At 42.6% G+C, this 24067-nt stretch overlaps 1 protein-coding gene across 2 annotated transcripts in view; it reads left to right on the top strand.

Moving 5' to 3' along the window:
* Positions 1 to 24067, top strand: part of Slain1 (SLAIN motif family member 1) — a 53601-nt gene that overhangs the window by 6170 nt on the left and 23364 nt on the right. For both annotated transcript variants that reach the window (XM_028771645.1, XM_028771655.1), the window contains exon 2: positions 1136 to 1275. In XM_028771645.1, coding sequence (XP_028627478.1) covers positions 1136 to 1275 — 140 coding nt within the window. The remainder of the gene's footprint in view (positions 1 to 1135; positions 1276 to 24067) is intronic.

The raw sequence follows: 24067 nt of genomic DNA on the forward strand, positions 1-24067 counted from the left end.
ATAGGGTGGTATTGCCCACCTGTGTCATAGGGTGACATTGCCCACCTATGTCATAGGAGGGTGGTATTGCCCACCTGTGTCATAGGACAGGGACAGCGTTAGGGAATAGGAAATAGTGGACTAATGGATATTAATGGATACAGGACTGTGGGCCACATTCCAAGAAAACTATGACGTACTGCAGCTACTATGAAATGAATTAAAGAGATATTTTAGATTCCTCATCTGTAACACGAGTCAGCAAAAGAGAGAGTCAGCTGTGCCTGCTTTGTATGGCTGGAAAGATAGGTTTTACACATTTAAATTATGGAATATTATCAGTCTAAAGAATGTAAAAATTATTGTGTATAATTTTTTGAGACAAGGTCTCACAAGGTAGCCCTGGCAGCTGGAGATCTGTAAAGATCACGTTGGCCTTAAACACACAGACCTGCTTTCCTTTGCTTCCCTCTGCTTCCCCAGTGCTGGGACTAAAGTATGCAGGAATGAAGTCATGCTTTCTCTTAGTTAAATTCTGAGGACAGTGCTTGTGGGCTGTAAGAGTAGAGTTGAGTAGTAGTCGTAGCAGTAATTGTGCTTCAAAGTCAAAGATTATAACTAGCTAGTCCTTCATAGAAATTGTTGCCAGACTTGAAGGTATTCGAGTGAGTTGCCAAAGCAGAACGCATCTTCCACCTCTGTGGGCTGCTGGTCTCACTCTGACAGGTGGCAGTCTTGTCTGCTAGCGAGAGAGTCAATAGTGAAGTCTGATGTCTCAAGAATAGATGCTCATTAGACTCACAGTGACTTGGAAGGGTACTGTTGCAAACAAGAGCCATGCATTAATTTCTAGACATGCCAAGTGATGTCTTAAGATAACACTTCAGTTAGCAGAAGCTTCTCTCAAACAGAGCTAAGGGGGGCGGGGGCGCAGATTTTTAGATGTGTTTTTGAAGTAGTTCTCAGCAGGCTGTGAAAAGTGACCTATTCTATTTGGGGATATTTGCCTGTTAAAAATGATTCTCAGTACTTTGAAGCAATCAAATGTGGCTCAGTTTCTATGGGAACGTTCAGTGCATGCTGTTTTCCTCCCGAAGAGAGGCACTTTCTGTAATCTATATCCTACCTATAATGTAGATTTCTTTCTTTTTTAAAGGTTATATGTTGGCTCTTCAAAGACATTCACCTCACTGGAGAAGTCCCTGAGCCCTTTGCAGTGGTGTAGACATGTCCTAGATAACCCAACTCCTGAGATGGAAGCAGCCAGACGCTCCCTGCGCTTCAGACTGGAGCAAGGTACTGTGAGTGTGTGCACTCTCCTCCTCCTACCTCGGGCTGTCCTCTTGGCTTCTGCTTCTGGTTTGGGAATAGCCTTCAGCTGATATAAGCTCTTACATTGAGGTACAGGTTGTTGTTGTTTCGTGCAATCCCCCTGACCTGGTGATTACACAGTTCCTCAGTGGAGGCTCTGCTCACGGCCTTAGTGGGGCTACCTTTAGCCAGAGTTTAGCTGATAATATGGAGCATGTCTTTTTTTTTTAACCTGTTCAAAAGCATGTGGGTAAGTGAAATGGACCTGTCTTCACTTTTCTACATTGGTAATTAGGGTTTGTGGCTCAGTTCTGAGTTTAACTGGGAGTCTCTTGAGGTCCACTTTGTTGTGTTCCTTCCCTGTTTAGTTGGATGTATGACTGAAGTCTCAACCCCTACATACCAGAAACTAATCCTAGTAGTGTATGTCCTATTTGTTAGCTGATAGAGACCAGCAGAAGTAGAGATATCAGAGCGTGTACACACACACACACACACACATACACACACACGAGAGAGAGAGAGAGAGAGAGAGAGAGAGAGAGAGAGAGAGAGAGAGAGAGACAGATTGACAGAGACAGAAAGATAGGCAGGCAGACAGAGAAATGCAGGCAAACACAGACAGAAAGAGATAGAGACATACAGAAAGAGACAGACATACTGACAGAGACAGAGATAAGCAGACAGAGAGACAGGCAGAGACAGAGACACAGAGATAGGTAGATAGACACAGAGACACAAGAGAGAGAAAGAGACAGAGAGAGAGAGAGACAGAGAGACAGAGAGACAGAGAGACAGAGAGACAGAGAGATAGATAGGCAGAGACAGAGACACAGAGATAGATAGAAAGGTAGACAGACAGACAGACACACAGACACACATATACACACAGAGACAGAGAGAATTGTGGGAGAAACAGCTAAAGGAATGTGTGGTCCGTAGCTCCTTCTTTTTCCTCTGTGTCTAGTACTTCGAGGCTGTAATAGTTTGGCCTTTCACCTTGTCCTTTAACCTCTCAGTGTCCGTTCACTTTCCAGGAACACCTTTCTGCCCATGTACCACTGCATCTCAAATCCTATTTGAACTTGAAAGCACAGGTCCTGCCCTCTCCAGGGTAAAGAATGTGTGTGTGTGTGAGGATGAACAGAGGGAGGGCATCTGCACTGGTGAGTAGTCAGAAGCACTGTGCAGGCACACTGAAGGTTAGACTCTGCTTCTCAAGCTCGCTGAGGATGATGGATGGTTTTGAGACACTTGAGTAGAAGATAAGCATAGGTAGAGGGGTTTTTGCCTCTTAATTCTTCCAATAGTTAGTACTTCATGTTGACCTGAGGCGGGTCTTTCATTCACCTGTAGAGGTGAGAAGGGTAAAGTTGAGTGATCGAGGAGAGGTTTGCTAAGGAAGAGGATACTTGGGTGATGGGGTCAGAGTTGGGGTCTGCTTGTTGTATTGGCATGGCCATAAGTTAATAGTAACAGAAATCTAGCTTAAGTATTTGGGGAAGGTGGAATTTAAGACATACATGTTTTGTTAACTATTGATGTATTGATAGCAAGTTGCAGAGGAGGGTCATAGGAACAAGGGTATGCTAGAACACTGGCCGTTAGAACCCACGCTGTGGAGTGGTACCCTGATGTCCAGAGAATCTAGCATCTGGCTCCTCTCCTGCTCAGCAAACACCATGACTCTCAACAAACAAGCAAGTCCCATCTTCTGACTCAAGTAGACTTACGTCTTACTGTGTGGATATTTTGATGTATGAATATGGTTCGAAACAAAAGTCAAATGAGATTCAAGGATTACAACACTTCAGCTCAGACGTCAATAAACATTCTTCTGCAAAGGGTCATGTGATAGATAACTTAAGTTTTTTCAGGCTACACTCTGTCATGACTGTGCAACTTACTCGTCACCCAAAAGCAACTATAGATGTCAGATTAAGTGGACACAGTTGTGTCCCAATGCCACCACATTCATGGACATAGATTTGAATTTCAAGAGATTTTTTTTTTCTGTCATGAAACATTCCCTCTCCCCTCATATATAAAAACTGTTCTTAGCTAATAGATATCAAAGAGAGAGAAGGTGGCTGGATTTGGCCAACTGTGGCCACAGCGTTGCAGCCTCTGCTTCAGGTGATTGGCACACAGGTTAAATTGCAGGAGACAGAAAAGAAGCTTTTAGTAAATGTAATATAAATCTGATTCTTATTTTTGATAAGATGTCTGATCATCTAGTTTGCTTTTATCGGCAGACGGGAAGTCATGTGGACGTGCAGTGAGTGAGACAGTTTATTTTGTTCTTTAGTTTATTTGAATTTTATAGAAAATATTTTAGGTAGAAAACTAATTTTTCAGAAGCAAAATTAGTGGCTGACTAAATTTGTTTATTAATCTGCAAACTTTTTGCTGTGAGACTCAATGCTTTTGTTTCAAAGGTCTGTAATTCCATTATAACTACTGATTTGAGCTAAATATCTTGGCAGGGGGTGGAGCTGACCACATAGAGCATCTCGGTAGCATGCAGCCTGGCAAGCTTCAGACCCCTTGGCTCCTGTCCCTGTGTTCTGCAAAAGAGAGGTTGTTTATTGATTGATCACTTAATAAAGAGCATATACTTTTATAAAATGATCTTTCAGTTTGAAAAATATTAATCATATGGAATTTCTAAATAAAACAGATGATCATCTCATACTTTTCTGTTTATTTCCCAGATGTATTAAATTTTCATTTGTTAGATGGCCGTTGAGTTACATTACCATTTTAAAGTTTCTTAATTTTTTGAGAATTTCACACATGGATAGTGTATTTACATTATTCTCTTTCCCCCCAACTTTTTCTGTGTTCCCCTACTCCTCAAATTCACGACCTCTTTTTAAATTATTCTCTGTCTCTGTCTCTCTCTGCCTGTCTCTGTTTCTGTCTCTCTCTCTCTCTCTCTCTCTCTCACACACACACACACACACACACACGGGCTTGTAACGTTGGATTATGAGATTTTTTGATTCCCACTCCTTATATATTTTCTCAGCACAGCTTTCTAATATGGCTTTTTATGAATTATAGGATGCATGAATATTTTATGATAGGAATGCTTATATGCAGGCATTGCAATATTTTATAATATTTTGCATCTCACTTAGTTTTTAGTTTGCTGCATGAAGATGTGGTCTTCCCAGTCCTGGTCATCCGTTTACTCCAGATTCTCTGGGTCGTCCCTGAGTGTAAGGGGCGTGCTATCCTGTTCCTGGCTGTGCACTGTCTTCCCTTCTCTGCAGCACCAGATGTCTGTCACCTCCCACAGCATCATGGCAGGGTCTCCTCTGCCCCATTCTGAGCATCTTCCTGGCCTCTCCTCAGTGGCTCCTCAGATGCCTGCCCTCTCTTCCAGACTCTCCTCGTTTACTGGAATGCCTTCTTTACTTGCCGCTTGGGATGAGAAAAGGGGAGGAAGTACGTGGGAGATGAACTTAGAGAGTGTCATCGTCTGTGTATCTTGTCTCAGTGGTTGGGGACACTCGGAGTCCATAGGTTAGTGTTTCCCAGAGGACGTGGAAGGCATGTATCTACTGAGTGTCTGTCACCTTCAGGCCCGATGCTGCAGTCACTGTAATGCTGGTCTTCTTTCTTACATTTTACTTACATTTCTACTTCTTGAAATAACACGGCATTTTAGAATATTGTCCTGTGTTTGGGGCATTATGAGTTTAGTCTTTAATTCCTTTGTGGTGCTCATGCAGAGTCAGTTCTAACCTCCTAGCCTGGCTGCACAGGCATTTCTTGCCTTATTTCTTTATAAGCTCCTCACCCCAGCCCCTTTTCTCTCCTCCTGGGTACTCCTGACGGCTAAGTGTTCAATTTCCCTAATCTGATGGTTAAGATTTTTGTGTTTTCCTTTTGCTTTATCATATCCTTGATTTTCTTTTTATATTTCTCCTGGGCATTTTAAGAACTCGTCTTCCAAGTTGTTGCCACATGTTTAAGTACTTCCCATGTGTCAGGCCCCTTTCTCTTCTGTAAGGTGTCATTGTGTTTGATATCTAATGAGTCTGTTTGAATTTCTTCAGATATGAAATTTGTCTTTGTTAAAATCTGAGCAGCAGCTAGAGGGTTTGAGTGTTTCCCTACATGTTTCTCCACAGAACTTCCTCCCACTATGCACTTTGCACCACCAACTCCAGACCCATCCAGAATCTTATCGATTTCCCTTGTTGTGGGCTCATTAAACAGAAATCCAAATCTGTCACCCAGTCGTTATTTGCTCTCTAAGATGCTGTGACCAGTGGCTCTCAATCCTCCCAGTCCTGTGGCCCTTTAGTACAGTTCCTCAGGATGCGGTGACCCCTCCCCAACCAATTCGTTGCTACTTCATAACTGTAATTTTGCTACTGTTATAAATCACAATGTCAATATCTGTTTTCCAGTGGTCTTAGACAACCCCAGTGAAGGGGTCATTTGACTCCTACCCAGGAAGGGGTCCTGACACACAGGTTGAGAACCCCTGCAGCCGTCAGATGCCCTTATTCTATCTTCCTGTGGGCTAATGCTTTACCTTTTGCCCTAATGTGGTTTTGTAGAACAAAGGGATTTCTGCCCAGTCCTTCCTCTTGAAAACTTAACTGACTTCTAATTAAAGGACTTTTAAATTTTTTTGATCAGTGACAGTAGAGATGAGAAATTACAGCCAGTCAGTGGTGGCACACACCTTTAATCCCAGCACTTGGGAGGAAAAATTACATTTTAGCTGATATGTTCCTCAGTGCAAACACTAGAATCACATGCACTCTCTGGGTTTTAGAAGTTTCAGTGGCTCTAATACAGCATCTTTTTGTGTCGATGTCATGTCTCCCCTGGGCAGACAACAGTTTCCAACGACAGGTTTCACTGAGCACTTTCATAGACTAGTGTGCTTTGCAAAGGCAGTTGTATCATGTCCATCACAAAACACCAGGCACAAGCTCGTATTTACTTTCTTTTCCTGTTATCTGGACACAAGGCACTGCTCATCAGAGAGCAGATGTTTCAGATAGTTGGTTTCTAGTTCTTGACCTTAATGGTTTTGAAAAGAAAAATGATTAAAACTGAAGCTTTCCTGTCAGAACGTGTGAGGGGCTGTGGCCAGAGGGAATCTGGTGTTCAGGCCTCTCTTGCCTAGCTCTTTTCCTCTGCATGTCCTCCTTTGCCCTGAGCCCCTGGTCCCTATGGACCAGTGTTGGTGACCAGGTAGCTAGCCTGCTAAGGAATAAGCCACTGCAGGGATGTGTCTCCAGATGGCTTTGTCATGGTCTGTCTCTCTCTCCACTCACTTGGCATTTTGAGATATGCTCTTTTTGTGTGCCCAGGTTGGCCTGGAGTTCACTCCCTACCCACATAACCAGGTTGTCCTTGTCCTGGCCTCCTGTGCTAGCCAGCCATGCTGAGACTGCAGGCCTGAGCTGCACACCTTCCCTGCTTGGCTTCTGGAGGCACCTTTGGCTGCCTTTCCTCAAGATTCTCTTCAGGTTTACTCTTAGAGGGCTCGCTCAGATTCTCAGTCCTTAAAGCGTGGTTAAGCATCTGCCTGCGGCACACACTTGACTTTGTGGCTCAAGATCACAAAACCTGGAAAATGGTGTGAGCTTTACAGAAAGTTCCCAAGCTGAGGCTCGAAGGTGTGAGAATAAACTAATGATCTAGCCCTTTTGAAGAAAACGAGAGAGAGGAAGAGTATTTTGTGAGCTATGTATTTTTAAGGAGATAGCAATCACACTGTTGCTGTCTTAAATATTTCACTGAAATAATGTTGAAAGTAAAATAATTGCCCTCTTTCCTAGCATCCCAAAATCCCATGTCTGTTGGTATAAAGTTAGTTAATGAAGCCTGGAGTGGTTTTTATTTTTCTGAGCGCTGAGCTCATGGTACAGCCTTAGGGAAAATTCTGCCCTTGATTCTCTGTTTTGAAGATTGGATGGAGAGTGTTTGTTCTCTATTCAGAGGAAACCTGTTTTGTTCGTTCTTAAATTTATGACTTTTCTGAGCAGATAAAGGATCTGTACCCCAGTGTTATCTTGAGTTATCAATGCTTAATACAACTTTTAGCATGCTCTAATTGTTGACCGTTTGGGTTGACAGTTGACTGATTTGATGCATTTAGTTTTCTTAAATGTACACACACAACAAAAGTTTTCATCGAACAGTTGGTATTGTCAGTGACATCCTACTAATCAGGACAAAAGCCCACAAGTCATATGGTGGTGCTCATTAAATGTGAGTCCTGTGGATGATGCTCAAATCTGTTTTGTTCACTGCCCCCTCACTAAGAGTAGTTGCCATGGCACCGTGGGCATTGAATGCTAATTGCTGAATGGATGAGTCTGGGGCAAGGAATTTTAACTAGTGACTAGGCTCAGTGTGTTTCTAGTGTGTCACATGGTAGGAAGGAGCATTTTGAAAGACGTCACTGGGCTAGTAGAAAGTCAGCAATACTGAATGTGACTTAACCTTGAAAACTATCAAGAGATGTACACACAGACTTTTCTGCCGTGTGGGTCTTCGTTTTTTCAGGACTTGAACCTAACACACAGGATTCCTCTTTGTGTGGCTACTTATTCTCAGAAAAGATATGTGTGTTTTCTTTTTGGGGAGGTATCTGTTTATTCTACACATGGATGGAGATGCTTGTTTGAGTTAGGGATTGTAATTAAAATATTTTAGAAGGGTAGTTAAGTTATATATAAAAATAGAAGATCCATAACCTTTCCTTAGTCTGTTCTTTCTTTTCTGATTCTCCCAAAACTGTAGACACAATCTCGGCATCCCTAAACTGAAAATCTGTTTATAAAATGCTCCAAAATTGGGGGGGGGTAGATTTTTGAAAGTCAACAGAATGTTTCAAGTAGAAAGTTTCATGCTATAACTTTTATTTCATGCACAAAATTCTTCAAAATACTGTATATGACCTTCAGTCTGTTCTGTACAAAGTATATATGAATAAATGAATTTTGTGTTTAGACTTGAGTTTTTCTTATCTCTGAGATCTTTCATGGATTAAAAAAAAAAAGTCCAGGTCCCAAGCCTTTCAGATAAGGACTAGCCTACCCATTTCTACAATGCTCATCTTTCTTCTTCTGCCCTTTTGAAATGCAAATCGCAAAGCCACATAGAACTTTGCTAGGTAGGATCAACCTTGATAGCCTGAATTAGGATCATGATAACGTAGAAGTAAATCCGTGTCATGAGGCTGGGATGTTGACCAAATAATGATCAGAAAGCTTATCTAAGTCATTTGAAGTGCCTGATACGTGGCTCACTTTATTTGGGTCCGGTTAATAAAAGCTTATCTGACTTAAGGTGCTCAGATATCCAGCTGAATCAGGACAGTCACATCTGGGGTTATGAATGTCATTTACACAGACAGAGCAGCCCTCACAGAAATGGTCCACAGTCATGTCTTCCTGTGGCCACTAGGGTCATATGCTGAGAAGTGTGAACAGACACTGGTCTCTGTTGAGAGTTTTTTTTTTTTTTAAATGTCTTTGAGTGTTGCTTGCCTCTGTTCTTCACTCAGTTGTTATGATGTTGTGTTCATTCCCCAGTTAGTCAGACAAGGGAGTTTGATATGACCCAGTGATCGGGAAGGTGGCCTTTTCATTTGTAAAAGCCACACAGATTGAGCCAAGCCATTAGGAGATTATCAAGTATCTGTCTCCTGGAGCCTGTCCAATGTCTCCTTGCATGGCCCAAGATGCTATCCCTGCCAGCTCATGTTTCCACTCTTGAGGTGCTCTGCCACATTTGAAACACCGATTTAAAGCTTTGCAAGGAGAGTTCATTTTAGGTAAGCTTCCTCAGCGATGCTCTTTCTTGTTGGAAAAATAATTTAGAATCATGCTAAGTTTTTTTGTGCAGAGAAGGGTCTCCTGGTATGTGCATATTTCTGTGTGCTGGGAATTGAAGACACATTGCCACAGCTGTGGGGTTCCATCATGTGCTCACTTTGCTGTTTTGTTCAAAATAACCTCCATGCTTGCATGCCATTTTGGGTGATGATTTAGTGTGTTGCAAATACCTAAGGACTGGGTCTCTGTTCAGTTTGCCATTTCAATCCATTATACCCAGCAACCTGGATATGTTTGCCAAATATCCTTAGATAGCTTCTCTCTTCTCTCTCTCTCTCTCTCCCTCTTTCTTTCTTTCTTTCTTTCTTTCTTTCTTTCTTTCTTTCTTTCTTTCTTTCTTTCTTTCTTTCTCCTCTTCTTCCTCCTGCTCCTCCTCTTCCTCCTCCTCCTCCTCTTCTTCTTTAACCAATTATACTTGTGTTTATATGATGGTCATTTTGTTTTGCATTTCCACCAAGGTTAGAAAGATATTTGTTAAAATAATCAGAAACTCACAGCAGTGCAAAGTAGTTGTTGTAGTGAGTTTATTATTGATTTTTCTATTTTATTGCTCATAAATAAAAAAAATAGAATAGAGTCCCTCCAAAGCAGTCTGTATGTGTGTGTGTGTGTATGTATGGTGAGTCTCTGTGTGTATATGTGTGTGCATGTGTATAAGTATGTGCATATGGTGTGTCTGTATGTATATGTGTGTGTGCGTATCTGTATGTGTGTGTAGTGTATCTGTGTATATATGTATGTGTATGTGTGTACATGTGCATGTGTATATGTGTATTGTGTGTATATGTATATGCATGTGCATATGTATGTATATGTGTGAGGTCTTTATGTTTGTGGGTGTATGTGTGTATATATGTGTGCATGTGTACATGTGCGTGTGTGTGCATGCAATGGGAATTGAACTCTAGGCCTGTGTATACTAAACTTGTACTGCAGTAATGGTTTCTAGCTCCAGGTACCTCAATTATTTTTACTGCTTTCATACTATGATGGCTGATTAGCTTTGATTGTAAAACAATAAAATTAGTTCTGGTCCAGTTAAATTAGTCTTGCCCAATTCTTGGGACTTCTGAAATGGACAGTTACACTGAAGAATTCCTAGGTTCTCCTCTTTAGGAGGTGGTAGGGCTTGACTGGAGATGGTGGGAGTACTTATTACTACCTGCAAGCATGGTGTTGAGTGCTGCGTGCTGCTAGCCAGAGGAGCTAAGTGCCTGGCCTTCACATTTGCCGAACGAAACAGATGATGGAGGCGACAGCTCGCTCTGTTTCTTCTTCTCCTCAAAGCAAGCATAATTGGGGCCACTGAGATGGAGCAGGTAGGTGTTAAAGGTGCCCGATAAGTTGAGTTTGGTCCCTGACTCAGGTGGTGGAAAGAGAGACCCAGTTCCTGTGTATTTTCTTCTGATCTCCACAGTCCTGTGTCCCCCTCACATACCCTGGTCAATAACGTGAATGTAATTAAACTTCATTTCTACAAAACAAAAACTACCACTACCATGTTAACAAAAAACCTGAACCTCAGGGATTGCCAGGACTACTTTCCTGAGGGTGTGACTTGTCAGAAGAGTTGTGAGAATCAGTGGAGCCTTCAGCGGCTGACTCTAGGAGTCCAAGTCAGGGTGGAGGACTGCCCTAGGTGTCTGAACAGCACAGAGAAAGGCCTAGCAATGGGGCCCACATTTGCAGTGTGATTGGCCAGGCACAGTAGTTGTGGTTAGTATGCTGGTAGGAAACAAGAGGGAGAAATCCTGAACCGAGTGGCTCTAAATAAACTGGTGATTCATGCAGGGTTTTCAGAGCAATTAAGAGCTCCGAGGTGGTTGAGAAGCCCTTAGGAATTCTAAATGAAGGTGGGGCATAACTGTCTAGGAAAGCTACAGGATGTTGTCTGAATTGGGTTAGAAGTCAGACACAGCTTTTTCTTTTCTTTTTTATGGTAAAATAAAATCAAACAAGATATTGATTGAATGGCTCCTGGTCTGGCAATGGACTTCACCTGGTGGTTAAGTCCTGTACTCCTCAGTTCAGCTTATATTTATAGGACAATTCTATCATGGTCTCCAATCAATGCATAGGAAGTACTTGTAGGTGAGAAAAGGAAAGAGACTTGTGGGGAGGTGGGCTGTGAGAGACAGCTTGATACCTGGTCGAGTGCAGGCCTTGTACCTCAGAGACCCTAAAGGAACGGTAGGTGTTCAGCCTTGCTCCTGGGCCCTGGTTTCTTTCACTTAGCTTCAGCCCCTCCCAAATAAAGGTTTGTGGCCCTCAGTCGGGTAGAGGGCATGACTACAGGCTGCAGAACCTCAAGAGATCTCCTTATTCATGAGATACCTAAAGGCCTGAGGGCATAGCACTCCTTCCCAGACCCTCCTCCCTGCAAAAGGTATTTAACCTCAGGCCTGCCCTGAGAACACGGGTACAGCTTCATCCATTTTTTGCCATGACAATAAACATTTTACTACCATGGACTACCTCTAGTCTTTGGGGCCCGCTGTGGGGGACCGTGGAGAAGGTCTTCAACTACCAAGCCACTGTCTACAGATCTCTCTGTGTTCCAGCCACGGAGCCCACCAACTCAAGCAAGCTAGCTGAGCCAGGTGTGACCCAGCCAAGCAAGTCACCTCGACCAAGAGTCTCATTTCCCCGAGGGGCCCCGCCAGAGCTCATCTTCTCCCCCTCTGCCCCTTTCAGATGTGGGCTGGTCCAGCTCGTATGCTCTTATCTCAACTCTTCAGTGGCCTCTCAGTGGTGCCTGGGAGCCCAAGGGCTTGAGACCAGCCAATCCTGGCCTGCTTTCTTGCCTGGGGGTCCCTAACCCAAGAGCTCTGCCCCCCGAGGGACCTCAGACTGGGATCCTCCCCACACCTGGAGTGGAGCCCTGTGGCTTCCCATAGCCTGGTGTCCGCCTGCCTCCTAGTGGAGTGAATTCAGTGAAATTCCCATGCTTCTGCCCTCTGAGTTGCATCTTCAGCTGCCTGGGGTGGCAGACACACAGGATCCACAACTCATCCCAACAGTACCCACGCCCACGCGCGAGCTACAGCCCCATAGAGACTAACTCACATTCTGACTCTTTCAGTGTATTTTACTGTTTTGCATGCAGATGTGGTAATAAGCCGTGAGGTTAGTTTAGACACTCTGTCAAATGTTTTTCCTTGATGGAAACTCTTAAATTTATGTATTCACTTTCTGTCATCTCTTGGACGTGTGGTTCACAGGCCGCTGGAATAGAACACATGTATATTGTCTCCCTGGTGGAAAAAGAACACATTAGCCCAGAAGACACTGGGAATGAAGGACTGTAAAACTCCTGATCTTTTTTGCTAGGACCCTTTCCTGTGCTTTCCTATGGCTTTCTCACTGCACCGCAGACCATTCATTTTGTGTGAGTGATGCTTTACAAGTGATCTGAGCTAACCTTCCTCTGGGAATGGAAGGACTCCATTCTTTTCAATGGTGAGATTACTGGCCCATTTCACCTTGGGACGTAAGTAGTGTAGAGTCTTCATTTGTCTAGTCATTGCTGTTATCTGGCTGTCTGTTAACCTGTGTGATCACATCAGATCTGTGGCAAGATATTAGATCCTTCTTCCCTGTTGGTTTTGGATTGAATTGTTACTTTCACAGAGAGCCCCTTCATGCATTTTATGGCTCCTCCCACTGTCTTTGTTTTTAAACTATAGCTCTGTATTGTGAAGTTCTCCAGAAGGACACAGTGATCAAACATGGCCTTAAGGATGCTTAGGGCCTGGGAAATAGAAAAGATCTAATATGTTAACTGTGACAACTGGGACCATCAACCACACGGCTACATTAACCATTAGCACCTAGGAAACATTTGACTGGCTAAATTTTATGTTAAGAATAACTATAAAAATCTTAAGATCTCTGTGAAATGTTGTTTTGCTATTAAATAATATACCTTGAGTTTATTAAACTTGATGGATTTGATTTTTAAATTTGATTTTTATAACTCACATTAAATAAATATTTTATGACCTCCTTGTTACTTTCATCTCAAACATGTATAAAGCTTAATTTTAGTATTACAAGCAACTTTCTCTGATTAACTCTAGATATTAGTTGTATCGGCAAATGAACTTTTATTAGACATTTTTAAAGGTGGTATGTAAATCACACTTTTCTAGAATATCACAGTATGAATACAGAGTTGTTATAATGTCTTGGGCTCGTAAATCTCCATACATACATATCATAATGATTTTTAGATAGTTAGATGTGTCACACTTCAAATGAATAAGAACTTAAGTTAATCCTTGGTATTTCTAGTGATACTTTGAGAAGCTTGGGTAGAATGATTGACTAGTTGTTTGGGTTGCCTTCCTACACAGGATTGACAGACATGTTACACTTGGGTCCTCCCTCTTTCATCTTGTGTATGTTAAGGAAAGTGCATCATGGGCGTCTGCCTTGAAGTACTAGTAAGACTTTTTATACCTCCCTAGTCCCCGTTTGTTTATCAGGTCATGGAGTGCCGTGAAGAAGAGACTAAGGCTGCTTAGGTTTCCCCAGGGAGAAGAGTGGATCAGATAAGCCACAGACCAGATGCTGCCTCTCCAGGGGTCTTCTTAGGAAGGAACCAGCCAACATATTGAAGCCGATATTTTGTTTGGTGTGGTCAGTTTACAAGAGTGAAACAAGAAAAGACAACCTCACCTTGGTTTTAAAACTCTTTTGTTGTCCAGATATTTGAGTATGTCTGTGAGCATTTGCGAAGGCTCGTAAAGAAGTAACATGATCACTAAGGGCCTTTGTGCTGGAGGGGATTGTATGCAGAGATGAAAAACTTGCTGTCCCAGTGGTTGATGGGTATAGATCAAAATGCTATGATCTAGATAAATGTTCTAGTAATTTGTGGCATAATAAAAAGTGTTTTTAAAAAAGATAATGTCTAAAAGTATTAGGAGCTATTAGTAGTGCCTCTGTGCCTTCACTGTTCTCAGACTGGGCTCTCAACTACTAGTAAAGGCCTTGTGGTTGGGCCCCTCTGTGTGGCATAAGTAGAGGCCCAACTTCTCATTGTAGAAAGAATTAAAACAGAAGGGCTGAAAGTATGCAATCTTGACCCTATTTTCCTTTCCCTTCCAGGACTGTGACAATAAACAGTTGTTTGAGTCACCTTGGAACCCTATGGTTTTGAGGAAACCATCTTTCTTTAAAATAAGACATTTAGAGTATTGACTTCTGTCTTAAGTCATTGTTCTATTGTTGTAAAGAGACACACCATGACCATGGCAGCTCTTACAAAAGAAAGCATTTAATTGGGACTGGCTTATAGTTTAGTTTATTTTATTATCATCATGGTGGGCAACATGGCAACATTCTGGCAGACATGGTGCTGAAAGCTGAGAAGAAGCTGAAAGCTCTACATTTGGATCCACAGGCAGCAGGCAGAGAGAGGCACTGGGACTGGCTAGGGCTTTTGAAACCCCAAAGCCCATTCCCAGTCACACACTTCCTTCAACAAGACCACACCCACTCCATCAAGGCCACACCCCCAATCCTTCTCAAGCAGTGCCATTCCCTGATGACTAAGCAATCAAATACAAGAGCCTATAGTGGCCATTCTTATTCAAACCATCTCAGTTTTCCTGAGGTGGGCTTTGAGCCAGTACATGTCAACTGTAGAAACTGCCAGAGGCTCACACACAATTTAGTGCTAGTTTCCAAGGTATGAACATCTGAGGAAACAAACTATCCATGAAATTGCCTGGATAAAATAAAATGTATGCCTATCATTTTAAGAAGGCTCTAATTTTAACTCACTAAAAAGCAGAGAAAGGGAATAGTTCCTAGAGATATTCTTTGCTTTACCCAGTTTTTAGAGCGTTTTCCTTAGGATGTAGACAGTGTGTACTACAACTCTCAGGAATCTTCCATTTTTGAAATGCATTATAGTGAGATAATCATATGCATGGTATACTTCCATACTGTATATACACCTTCCCACACCTTCCCACACCTTCCCACAGACTTGCTTTTTTTCCCCAAACAAGAACTCAATAGCTTGAGGGTATTGTGTCATTTGCTTAAGCCTAGAAACTAGCCTATGATAGGATGGAGCTGGAACCCAGGCGTCTGCTTCTCATTCCTGCATCCTCCAATGACAGTCTTGTCGTTGACCTTTATCATGTTACAGAAAATTGACACATTCTCACTGGGTGTGGTGCTGTATGTCTATGATCTTAGCACACAGGCTGGAGTGGAAGAATTTTTAATTCAAGGCCAGCTTGTCCTACATATTGAGTTTGAGAGGCCTAGGTTACGTAGGGAGCCCCCAAATCATAACACATTGTTTCCCTTCCCTTCTTCCCTTCCCTCTTCCCTTCCCTCTTCCCTTCCCTTTTCTCTTCCCTTTTCCCTTCCCTCTTCCCTTCCCTTTTCCCTTTTCCCTTCCCTCTTCCCTTCCCTTTTCCCTTTTCCATTCCCTTCCCTTCCCTTTTTTTATATTATATTTAATTTTTGAATTAAATATAATTCCCTTCCCTTTTTTATATTATATTTAACTTTTAAATTTAAATATATTTTCATCATATTCTTCCAATGCCCAAGTCCTTCCAGATCCTCTTACCCTCCCTACCCACCCAACTTTAAGTTCTTTTTAAAACAAACAAAAAAAAAACAAAAAAAAGTATCTCCAATACAACAACAAAATTCCCCCCAGAACCAAGAAAACAAAATACCACGCCCAAAGAAATAAAAACCTACCAAAGTGAAATAAAATAAAAGCCACAGAAAACTGTATTGTGAGAGATATTTAAAACGGCGGCATTCAATCTGGCTTTTCTTAATCAGTCGCCATGTTCCCAACTAGCCTAGGCCTGCAGCCAGGAGCAGCTGCGGCCATGCCTCCACTGCTCAGCTCGGGCCGTCCACTCAGGTGGTCAGAGACACCAGCCCTGCCACCCACCAGATGCCAGCATGGGAGATGACTCTGCCAATCTCCCACGCTGTCTCCACAATGCTTGGCTGAGCCCAGACCATCCCGCACAATGCTTGGCTGAGCCCAGACCATCCCGCCATCCACGTGGGCTCGGTACAAATGAGACTCTAATGCTTAGATTATCCAAAGGCTTTATATGTTTGGTAATACTCAATAACAAGATGCCCATATAATCAGAGGTGTAACCCAATACCCAACCTAGATATACCAGCTACCTTTGACTGCTAGAGACAATTGCACCTCTCTCTCTCTCCCTCTCCTCCCTCTCCCTCTCCCTCCCCCTCTCTTCCTCTCTCTTCCCTCTCCCCTAGCTCCTCCTCTTCCTTCTCCTCTTCCTCTCCTTACTCCTCCTCTTCCTCTCCTTACTCCTCCTCCTCTTCCTCTCTTTACTCCTCCTACCTTAGCTCCTCCTACAAAATTTTGGAGTCTATTAAATGTTGGTCAACTGCTCCTGAACATGGAGCCTGACTGGAATGGGTGTATACCCAGTGTCTTTTGGATTTTCCTTCTCTCAGCAGATATAAGTAACCTTTATCCTAGTGGCTAGGTATTCATTTGTTCATTCATTCATTCATTCATTCATTCATCCTATCCATCCATTTATTCATTTTTAAAAATAAAATACAAAACAAATCTATCACTTTGAAGTCGGACAAGACAAAAACAACAGAAAGAAGAGAGCCCAAGAATCAGAGACCCACTCATTTGCATATTCAGGAATCCCATAAGAAGACTAAACTGGAAGCCATATTATGAACATATAAGAGGACCTGGTGCAGACCCATGCAGGGACTATGCATGCTGCTTCAGTCTCCGAGTTCATATGAGCTTTGCTCAGTTGATTCAGAGGACCTTGTTCTCCTGGGGTCCTCCATCCCTCTGGCTCTTACATTCTCTCTGCCTTCTTTTCCATGGGGTTCCCTGAGCGTTAAGGGGAGGGATTTGATGGAGACCTCCCGTTTAGGGCTGAGTGTTCCAAGGTCTCTTACTCTCTGTGTAATGTCTGCTTGTAGGTCTCTGCACTTGTTCCTGTCTGTGGCAAAGGGAGCATTTCTGATGCTGGCTGAGCATGGCACTGATCTGTGAGTGTCACACAGTATCATTACGGGTCATTTTATCATCCCACTTTTCTTGGTTTTGAACCAGTATTATTTGGTTTCACCCAGGGTCCCTGGGCTATCTAGTCTCTGGGTTTTGGTCACCCAAGCAGTGTTGGGTATGGCTTCCATCCCGAAGAGTCTGTCTTGAGTCAAATCAATTATGGGTTGATGACTCTCACAAGCTTTGTGCCAGTATTCCCCTAGCATGTCTTGCAGGTAGAATGCTGTTGTAGATGGTTTGTGGCTGGCTGGCTTAGTGTTTTGATAGTTTGCAGATTACTTTCTTGTCCCAAAGATGCTGGAATATAAGGATGAAGGCACTATGTAGATATCAGTTCCACACATTGCTGTTCAGTATGTTGTGTAGATGTCTTCACCAATGAATACTTGCTGTCAGGTAAGAGATCAACCTGTATAGGCTTGTCAACAGTCCAGGTTGTCTGGGGATTCCTGAGGGGCCCCATTTGACCAACAACTCAATTAAATACAATGCAATCCTGGAACTAGAAGCTTTATTTTATGACAAGAGATGGCCAGTTGGGACTCTGTCTCACCCATTATTTGAGGATTTTACTCAGATTGCCTTTGTATATGAATCTATTTAAGGAAATGTCTCAGTTTGGGTTTCTATTGCTTCAGTAAAACAAAAACAAGTTGGAAAGGGTTTATTTGACTTACACTTCCACATTGTAGTCCACCACTAAAGGAAACCAGAAAAGGAACTCAAAACAGGGCAGGAACCTTGAGGCAGGGGCTGATGCTGAGCCCACAGAGGGTGCTGCTTACAGGCTTGTTTCTCAAGACATGCTGAGCCTGCTTTGTTATGGAACCCAGCCCAGAGGTGGCACCCACAATAGACTGGGCCCTTGGTGAATTGCTAATTAAGAAAATGCCCTACAGGCTGGCCTGCAGCTAAGACTTACTGAGGCTTTTTTCCCCTCAATTGAGGGTCCCTTTACTTAGAAGCTTGTGTCAGGTTGATATAACAGTAACTAGCTTGGGAGTTTCTACTGTATTAGGTTTCCATGCTGCCCCTCAAATGTGTCTTAATATTAGCTGTCTTTCCCTATATTCCCTTCTTCAGCCCCCTCTGTCCTCCCATCCATATCTGTCTGTTCTATTTCCCTTCCCTAACAAGATCTGTCTGTTCCCTCTAGTTCTTTACTCTGTCCCTACCATTGTAGTTCTATGGATTGTAGCTTGGTTACCATCGGTTCCACGACTAATACTCACATATAAACAAATACAACATTTATCTTTCTCAGTCTGGGCTACTTCACCCAGGATGATTTTCTACTTCCATCCATTTGCCTGCAGTTTTTGTGGTGTCTTTTTTTTTTTTAATGGCTGAGTAATACTCCATCTTTTCTTTATATAATAATACCATCTTTTCTTTATTCATTCTTTCTTCTATTAGGGATATCTAGGTCCTTCCTGATTTCTGGGTATCATTAATAGAGCAGCAACAAACATGGTTGAGCAAGTGTTTCTTTGGGTATGTGCCCAAGAGTCGTGTAGCTAGATCTTGAGGTAGATTGATTTCCATCTTCCTGAGGAACCATCTTGCTGGTTTCTATAGTAACCATATGAGTTTGTTCTCTCACCAGCCGTAGATGTGGTTCTTCTTCACATCCTCACCAGCATGAACTGCCACCTGTTTTATCTTAGCTATTCTGACAGGTGTAAGTAATTCTAATTTACATTTACCTGATGGCTTTAATCCATCAGGTGGTTTGATAGGATGCAGGGAGTTATTTCAGTTTTCTTCTGTCTGTTGAGACTTTGCTTTGTGTCAAAGTATGTTGCCAGTTTTGGAGAAAGTGCAAAGAAGAAAGTCTATTCTTTTGTGTTTGGGTGAAATATTCTCTAAATGCCTGCTAGCTCCTTTTGGTTTATAATGTGTGTTAGCTCCAGTATTTCTGTTTAGTTTTTGTCTGAATGACGCATCTGTTAGTGAGAATGGAATATTGATATCTCCCACAATCAATGTATGAGGGTCAATTGTGATTAAGTGGCAAGTGTTTCTTTTACAGACTTGGATGTCCTGTGTTTGGGCTTTAGATTGTTAAGAATTGAAATACCATCTTTCCTTATCTTTCTGATTTACTTTGGTTAGAAATCTATTGTGTCAGATATTAAAATGGCTGCAAAACCCTGTTTCTTAGGTCCATTTGCTTGGAGCTTTTTCCAATGTCTTACCCTGAGGTGGTATCTTTTGTGTTATGGTGTAGTTCTTGGATTCCGTAGCAGGATGGATCCTGTTCTTTGAATCCATTCTGTCTTTTTATTGGGGAATCGAGACCATTGATATTGAGAGTTTTCTATGACAGATGATTGATTCCTGTCATTTTGTTGTCGTTTGAGTGTGTGTGTATGTGTGTGTGTGAGCGCTTCCCTTCTTGTTATGCTGCTAGTCTAGGATTATTCTCAGTTTTTCCTGGGATGTAGTTAACGTCTTTAGGCTGGACTTTACCCTTTAGCATCTTCTGTAGGGCTGGATTTGGAAATAGATATTGCTTAATTTTGGTTTTATTATGAAATGTCGCATATTCTCCATCTATCGTAAGTGAAACTTTTCTGGTTATAGTAGTCTGGGCTGCCATTTGTGGTTGGTCTCTCAGAATCTTGAGCACCTTGGTTCAGGCCCGTTTGGCTTTTAAATTCTCCATTGAGAAGTCAGATGTAATTCTAATATGTCTGCCTTTATACATTACTTGTTCTTTTCCCCTTGCGACTTTTACTATTCTTTCTTTGTTCTGTACATTTAGTGTTTTAACTATGTACTGAAGGGGCTTTCTTTTCTGGTCCAGCCTGTTTGGTGTTCTGTATGCCTCTTATAATTTGATAGAGATCTACTTCTTTGGGTTAGTGAAATGTATAATTTTGTTGAAAATATTTTCTTGACCTATGAGCTGGGCTTCTTCTTTCTCTATCCCTAATATTTTTAGAGTCTTTTCATAGTCCCAGATTTTCTGGATGTTCTGTGCCAGGAGTTTTTAAGATTTAACTTTTTTTTTTAAGCCATTGTACTCATTTCTTCTATTGTGTGTTAACATGTCCGAAATTTTCTCTTTCCTCTCTTATTTTCTGTCAGTGGAGCTTGCTTCTGTGATTCCTGTTTGAGCTCTTAATTCTTTCATTTCCAGATTTCCCTCAGCTTGGGATTTCTTTATTCGATTCTATTTCCACTTTCAGGCCTTGAACGCTTTTATTCTTTAATCACTTGTATCAAATTCATAAAGGGTGTTTTTTAAGGTCTTTTACTTGGGCTTCACTTACCTTGAACTGTTCAGGGCCTGCTGTAGTAGACCTGCTGGTCTCTAGCAGAGACATTGTCCTGGCTGTTTATTATATTTTCATAATGGCATCTGGGGTTGGAAAGATTGAGATTCTAGGTGCTGATATCTAGTCTTGTCTTTGTTGGGTGGGGGTTTTGTTTGTTGGTTTCTGTTTGCTCTCTGGTTTTTAGGAGAGTGTGGTGGCTGTATGTCACCTACAGCAAAATTTTCTGGGGTCCCAATAGGTGTGGGCACTGCGGGTCCCAGGTAAACTGTGTTTCTGGGACCTGAGACTTAGGAATGGGGATGGACTGGGAGCTGTGGGGGGAGGGGGAGTCTTTACAAGATTGAAGAAAGCAATATCTGGTAGTTACTTCCCTGGGAACGGGGTCAGGAGGTGAGGAGAGGGCCCAGCTCTGCTGCAGAGCTGGGGATGAGACTGTGGGTTTGGTCCCGGAGACATGGTGAGAAGTGTGAAGATCTGTGGTCAGTCTACAGGCTTCTCTTCCAGGTGGGCTGTGGGTTTGCAGGGAGTGAGAATGCAACAGCTATGTAGAGCACTGCAAACGGGGGAAGGGTGGCTACGGAAGGTGACGGTCTGCTGCAAGGCTGTGGATGAGGCTGGGGATGGACCTGGAGGAATGGAGACAGGTGTGAGGATCTGCAGTTAGCCTATCTGCTTTCCTGGGCGGAGTCAGCCCTCACTACTACTCTGAGGAGCTGATATACAAAATATGGTTTCTCCCTGTACATGGTTTTGAAGATGGATACTGTAAAGCTGTCAGCGTGCTAGCTGTGGTGTGAGCAAACTGGATGTGTTTGGCTTTGGCGGATATGGCCATGAACAAAGATCCTCTTTCACATTGTTAAATGGTTGAAGAAAATCAAAAGAATATTTCATAGCCCATGAATATGCTACTAAATTCAACTTGAACTGTATGTATGCGTAGGAAGTTTCTCCTTCACATAGCCTTGTTTGTGTATATATTATCTGGGCTGTTCTCATAATCTCAGAAGTAGCTATGACTCCAACTTCAGGGCCAGCAAAACTGAAATATTTATTAGTTGGTGCTTTCTTTAAAAAAAAAAAAGTCTCACTGGCCATTCGTTGTCATCCGTGATAGGGAGCCGTCTTCTAGACCCCTGTGTGACTGCCTTACTTTTACTTGAAATCATAGTGGGGTTATCTTCGGTCACTTGCATTTGCTTTATTTCTCTTATGGATTTTGACGTTTCCATTAATAGCGTGTCCACCAAATATCAACTGTGTAAACCTGAGCCCATAAGACAAAAAACTTGAATGTGATCATAAGACAGATACTTGATAACATCTTAAGATGTCTTATTGATGCTTACATATTGAGATTAATATCTTTCTAGAGATATGCTAAACCACGTTTTCTAAACAATCTCTTTACTTTTCTGTTTTTGTTGTTGTTGTTGATTTTCCAGGCAGTCATTCCAGACTGTTGTTTCTGTGTGTTAGGTTAGCAGTCCAGTCGGTGGTGGTAGAGGGCTTGCTCAGTGTGTGCAAGGTCCTTAAGTCAGTCCCCAGCACTGAAAACTGGACTGTTGCTACGAGAAACCCTTATGCCTGCCTCTGCTTCTTCTCACAATATGTATTGCCTTCCAGTTTATACATAGCAGGGTCCTTATGACCTAAATTCATCTCCTGTGAGCTCCTTTCCACCCCCACTGGTGTTCTCCAGCCCAGGAGGGTATTTTGCCACACAAAGGCTCCTCTGCTGCCAACGGCCCTTTTAAACGTCATGTCTTCTGTGGGAAACTCTCCTCGCGGTGTGAACTTCGTTGTGAGTGTAATTCTCACTGTGCTTCCCTGTGCTTCCTGCAAGGCCTCATTTCCCTGCCTGACTGCTTCTCTTCTGCAGTAGCTGCTATTTAGAAGTTGGAGTGGGAAGGAGAGTGAACGGTCCCCATATTTTATTCATCTCAGTGTCTGTGGCATCTGGTGCTCTACAGTGTGATAGTGGGTGCCTGCTCAAGTGAAGGGAGAAATGAATTTTCAAAGGCAGGTGGAGCATACGGGCTCAGCATGCTTCCCAGCAGGAGAAGGAGCAGGAGCCTCTCCAGTGTTTCTATGAGGAAGATTCAGTCGCCACTGGAGACTGACCTTCAATGCTTTCTCTATCTCTTGGCAAATACTGAATGGCTCTGGACGTGTTTTGTAAATAGTGATGATCTGAGTCATTCTGTAGCTTTTCTTTCTTTTCTTTTCCTTCCTCCCCAGCACCCCCATCTGTCTATCTCACTTTCTCTTCAGCCAGAGTCATAGAAATATTGAAATGACAGTTGACCAGCCCCACAAGGTTAACCTCTAGGAAAGGCTGGAGAATACATTTTAACTAGTCAGGAAGAGAAGCCATGAGCAAAGAGTCACAAGATCTTATTTAGAAAGTGGGTCTGTGTAAACTTTGAAGGGCCAGTGCTAGACTCCTTTAGAAAGCCTGTTTGAGCAGGATCATTCTACGTTTCCGGGGTGACACTGACTCTAGGTCACCTGATTTCTCTGAGGGGGGTTAGGAGTTGACGTAGTGTCTATGTGCTGCAACTTTGCCTTGTATATGTGAGTGTAGTTAGACGGGGCGGGTGGGGGGGGAGGATAAAGTGGAGATTAGAAATGTGAGGTAGTTCTGTGAGACAGGCGTTTCTAGAAAGATCAAAGCGCTGTCCTCCAGGCCGCTCCACCTGACTACACAGATGCAGTGTAACTGATGCAGCGTGCCTATGAGGAGCGAAGGGCGGGGCTCGGCTGGAGATTTTAGAAGATGTTTGCTTTTCAAGACTGAGGAAGACTGCCTAGGTATTTGTGTGGTTTACTGTCAACTGGCTGGTATTTTCATTTTAACTGTACCCCCCAGAATTCTTCATATTTACACTAGACAGTGACTCTCCTTTAGCTAATCTTTACAGGTTAACCAACCCAGTCACAGATCTTCACCAGTAGTAATATAAAACTCGTCAGCTGAGGGCCACAAGATTTATACTGATGAAGTTCAGTGGGTCAGTTGTTACTTCTGAGTGTGGGGTAGTTTTCTACAGGCACGTTTCTTTCACTGAACCTATTACTGGCTTGAAATGTCTAATTATATTCACCTTTGTCTTCAAAGACATGATGCTGAACACTTAAGTTTAAGGTACTGGATAAATAGTGTAGCTGTCAAACTAGCAATGGTAAGCTGGTTTTAAAGTAAGTAGATGTTAGTTTATCACGTTTAACACTGTTAGTGTGTACTGTCTCCAGCTCGGATCCTAAAGGGCTTAAAAGCATCTAGAAAGGAGCTTATCTCCACATGGGTACACAGTATGACAAGAGTGGCTCATAGAACACTTGACAGCGTGAGTTGTTTTCTTTACGTTGTTACTTATGTGTGGGTGTCTGTGATCGTATACCGTGTGTGTTTGTGTGTCTGTGATCGTATACTGTGTGTGTTTGTGTGTCTGTGATCGTATACCATGTGTGTGTTTGTGTGTCTGTGATTATATACCATGTGTGTGTTTGTGTGTCTGTGATTGTATACCATGTGTGTGTTTGTG

The sequence above is a fragment of the Grammomys surdaster genome, unplaced genomic scaffold (genome assembly GCF_004785775.1).
Source record: "Grammomys surdaster isolate TR1022 unplaced genomic scaffold, NIH_TR_1.0 65, whole genome shotgun sequence".
Lineage (NCBI taxonomy): Eukaryota > Metazoa > Chordata > Mammalia > Rodentia > Muridae > Grammomys > Grammomys surdaster.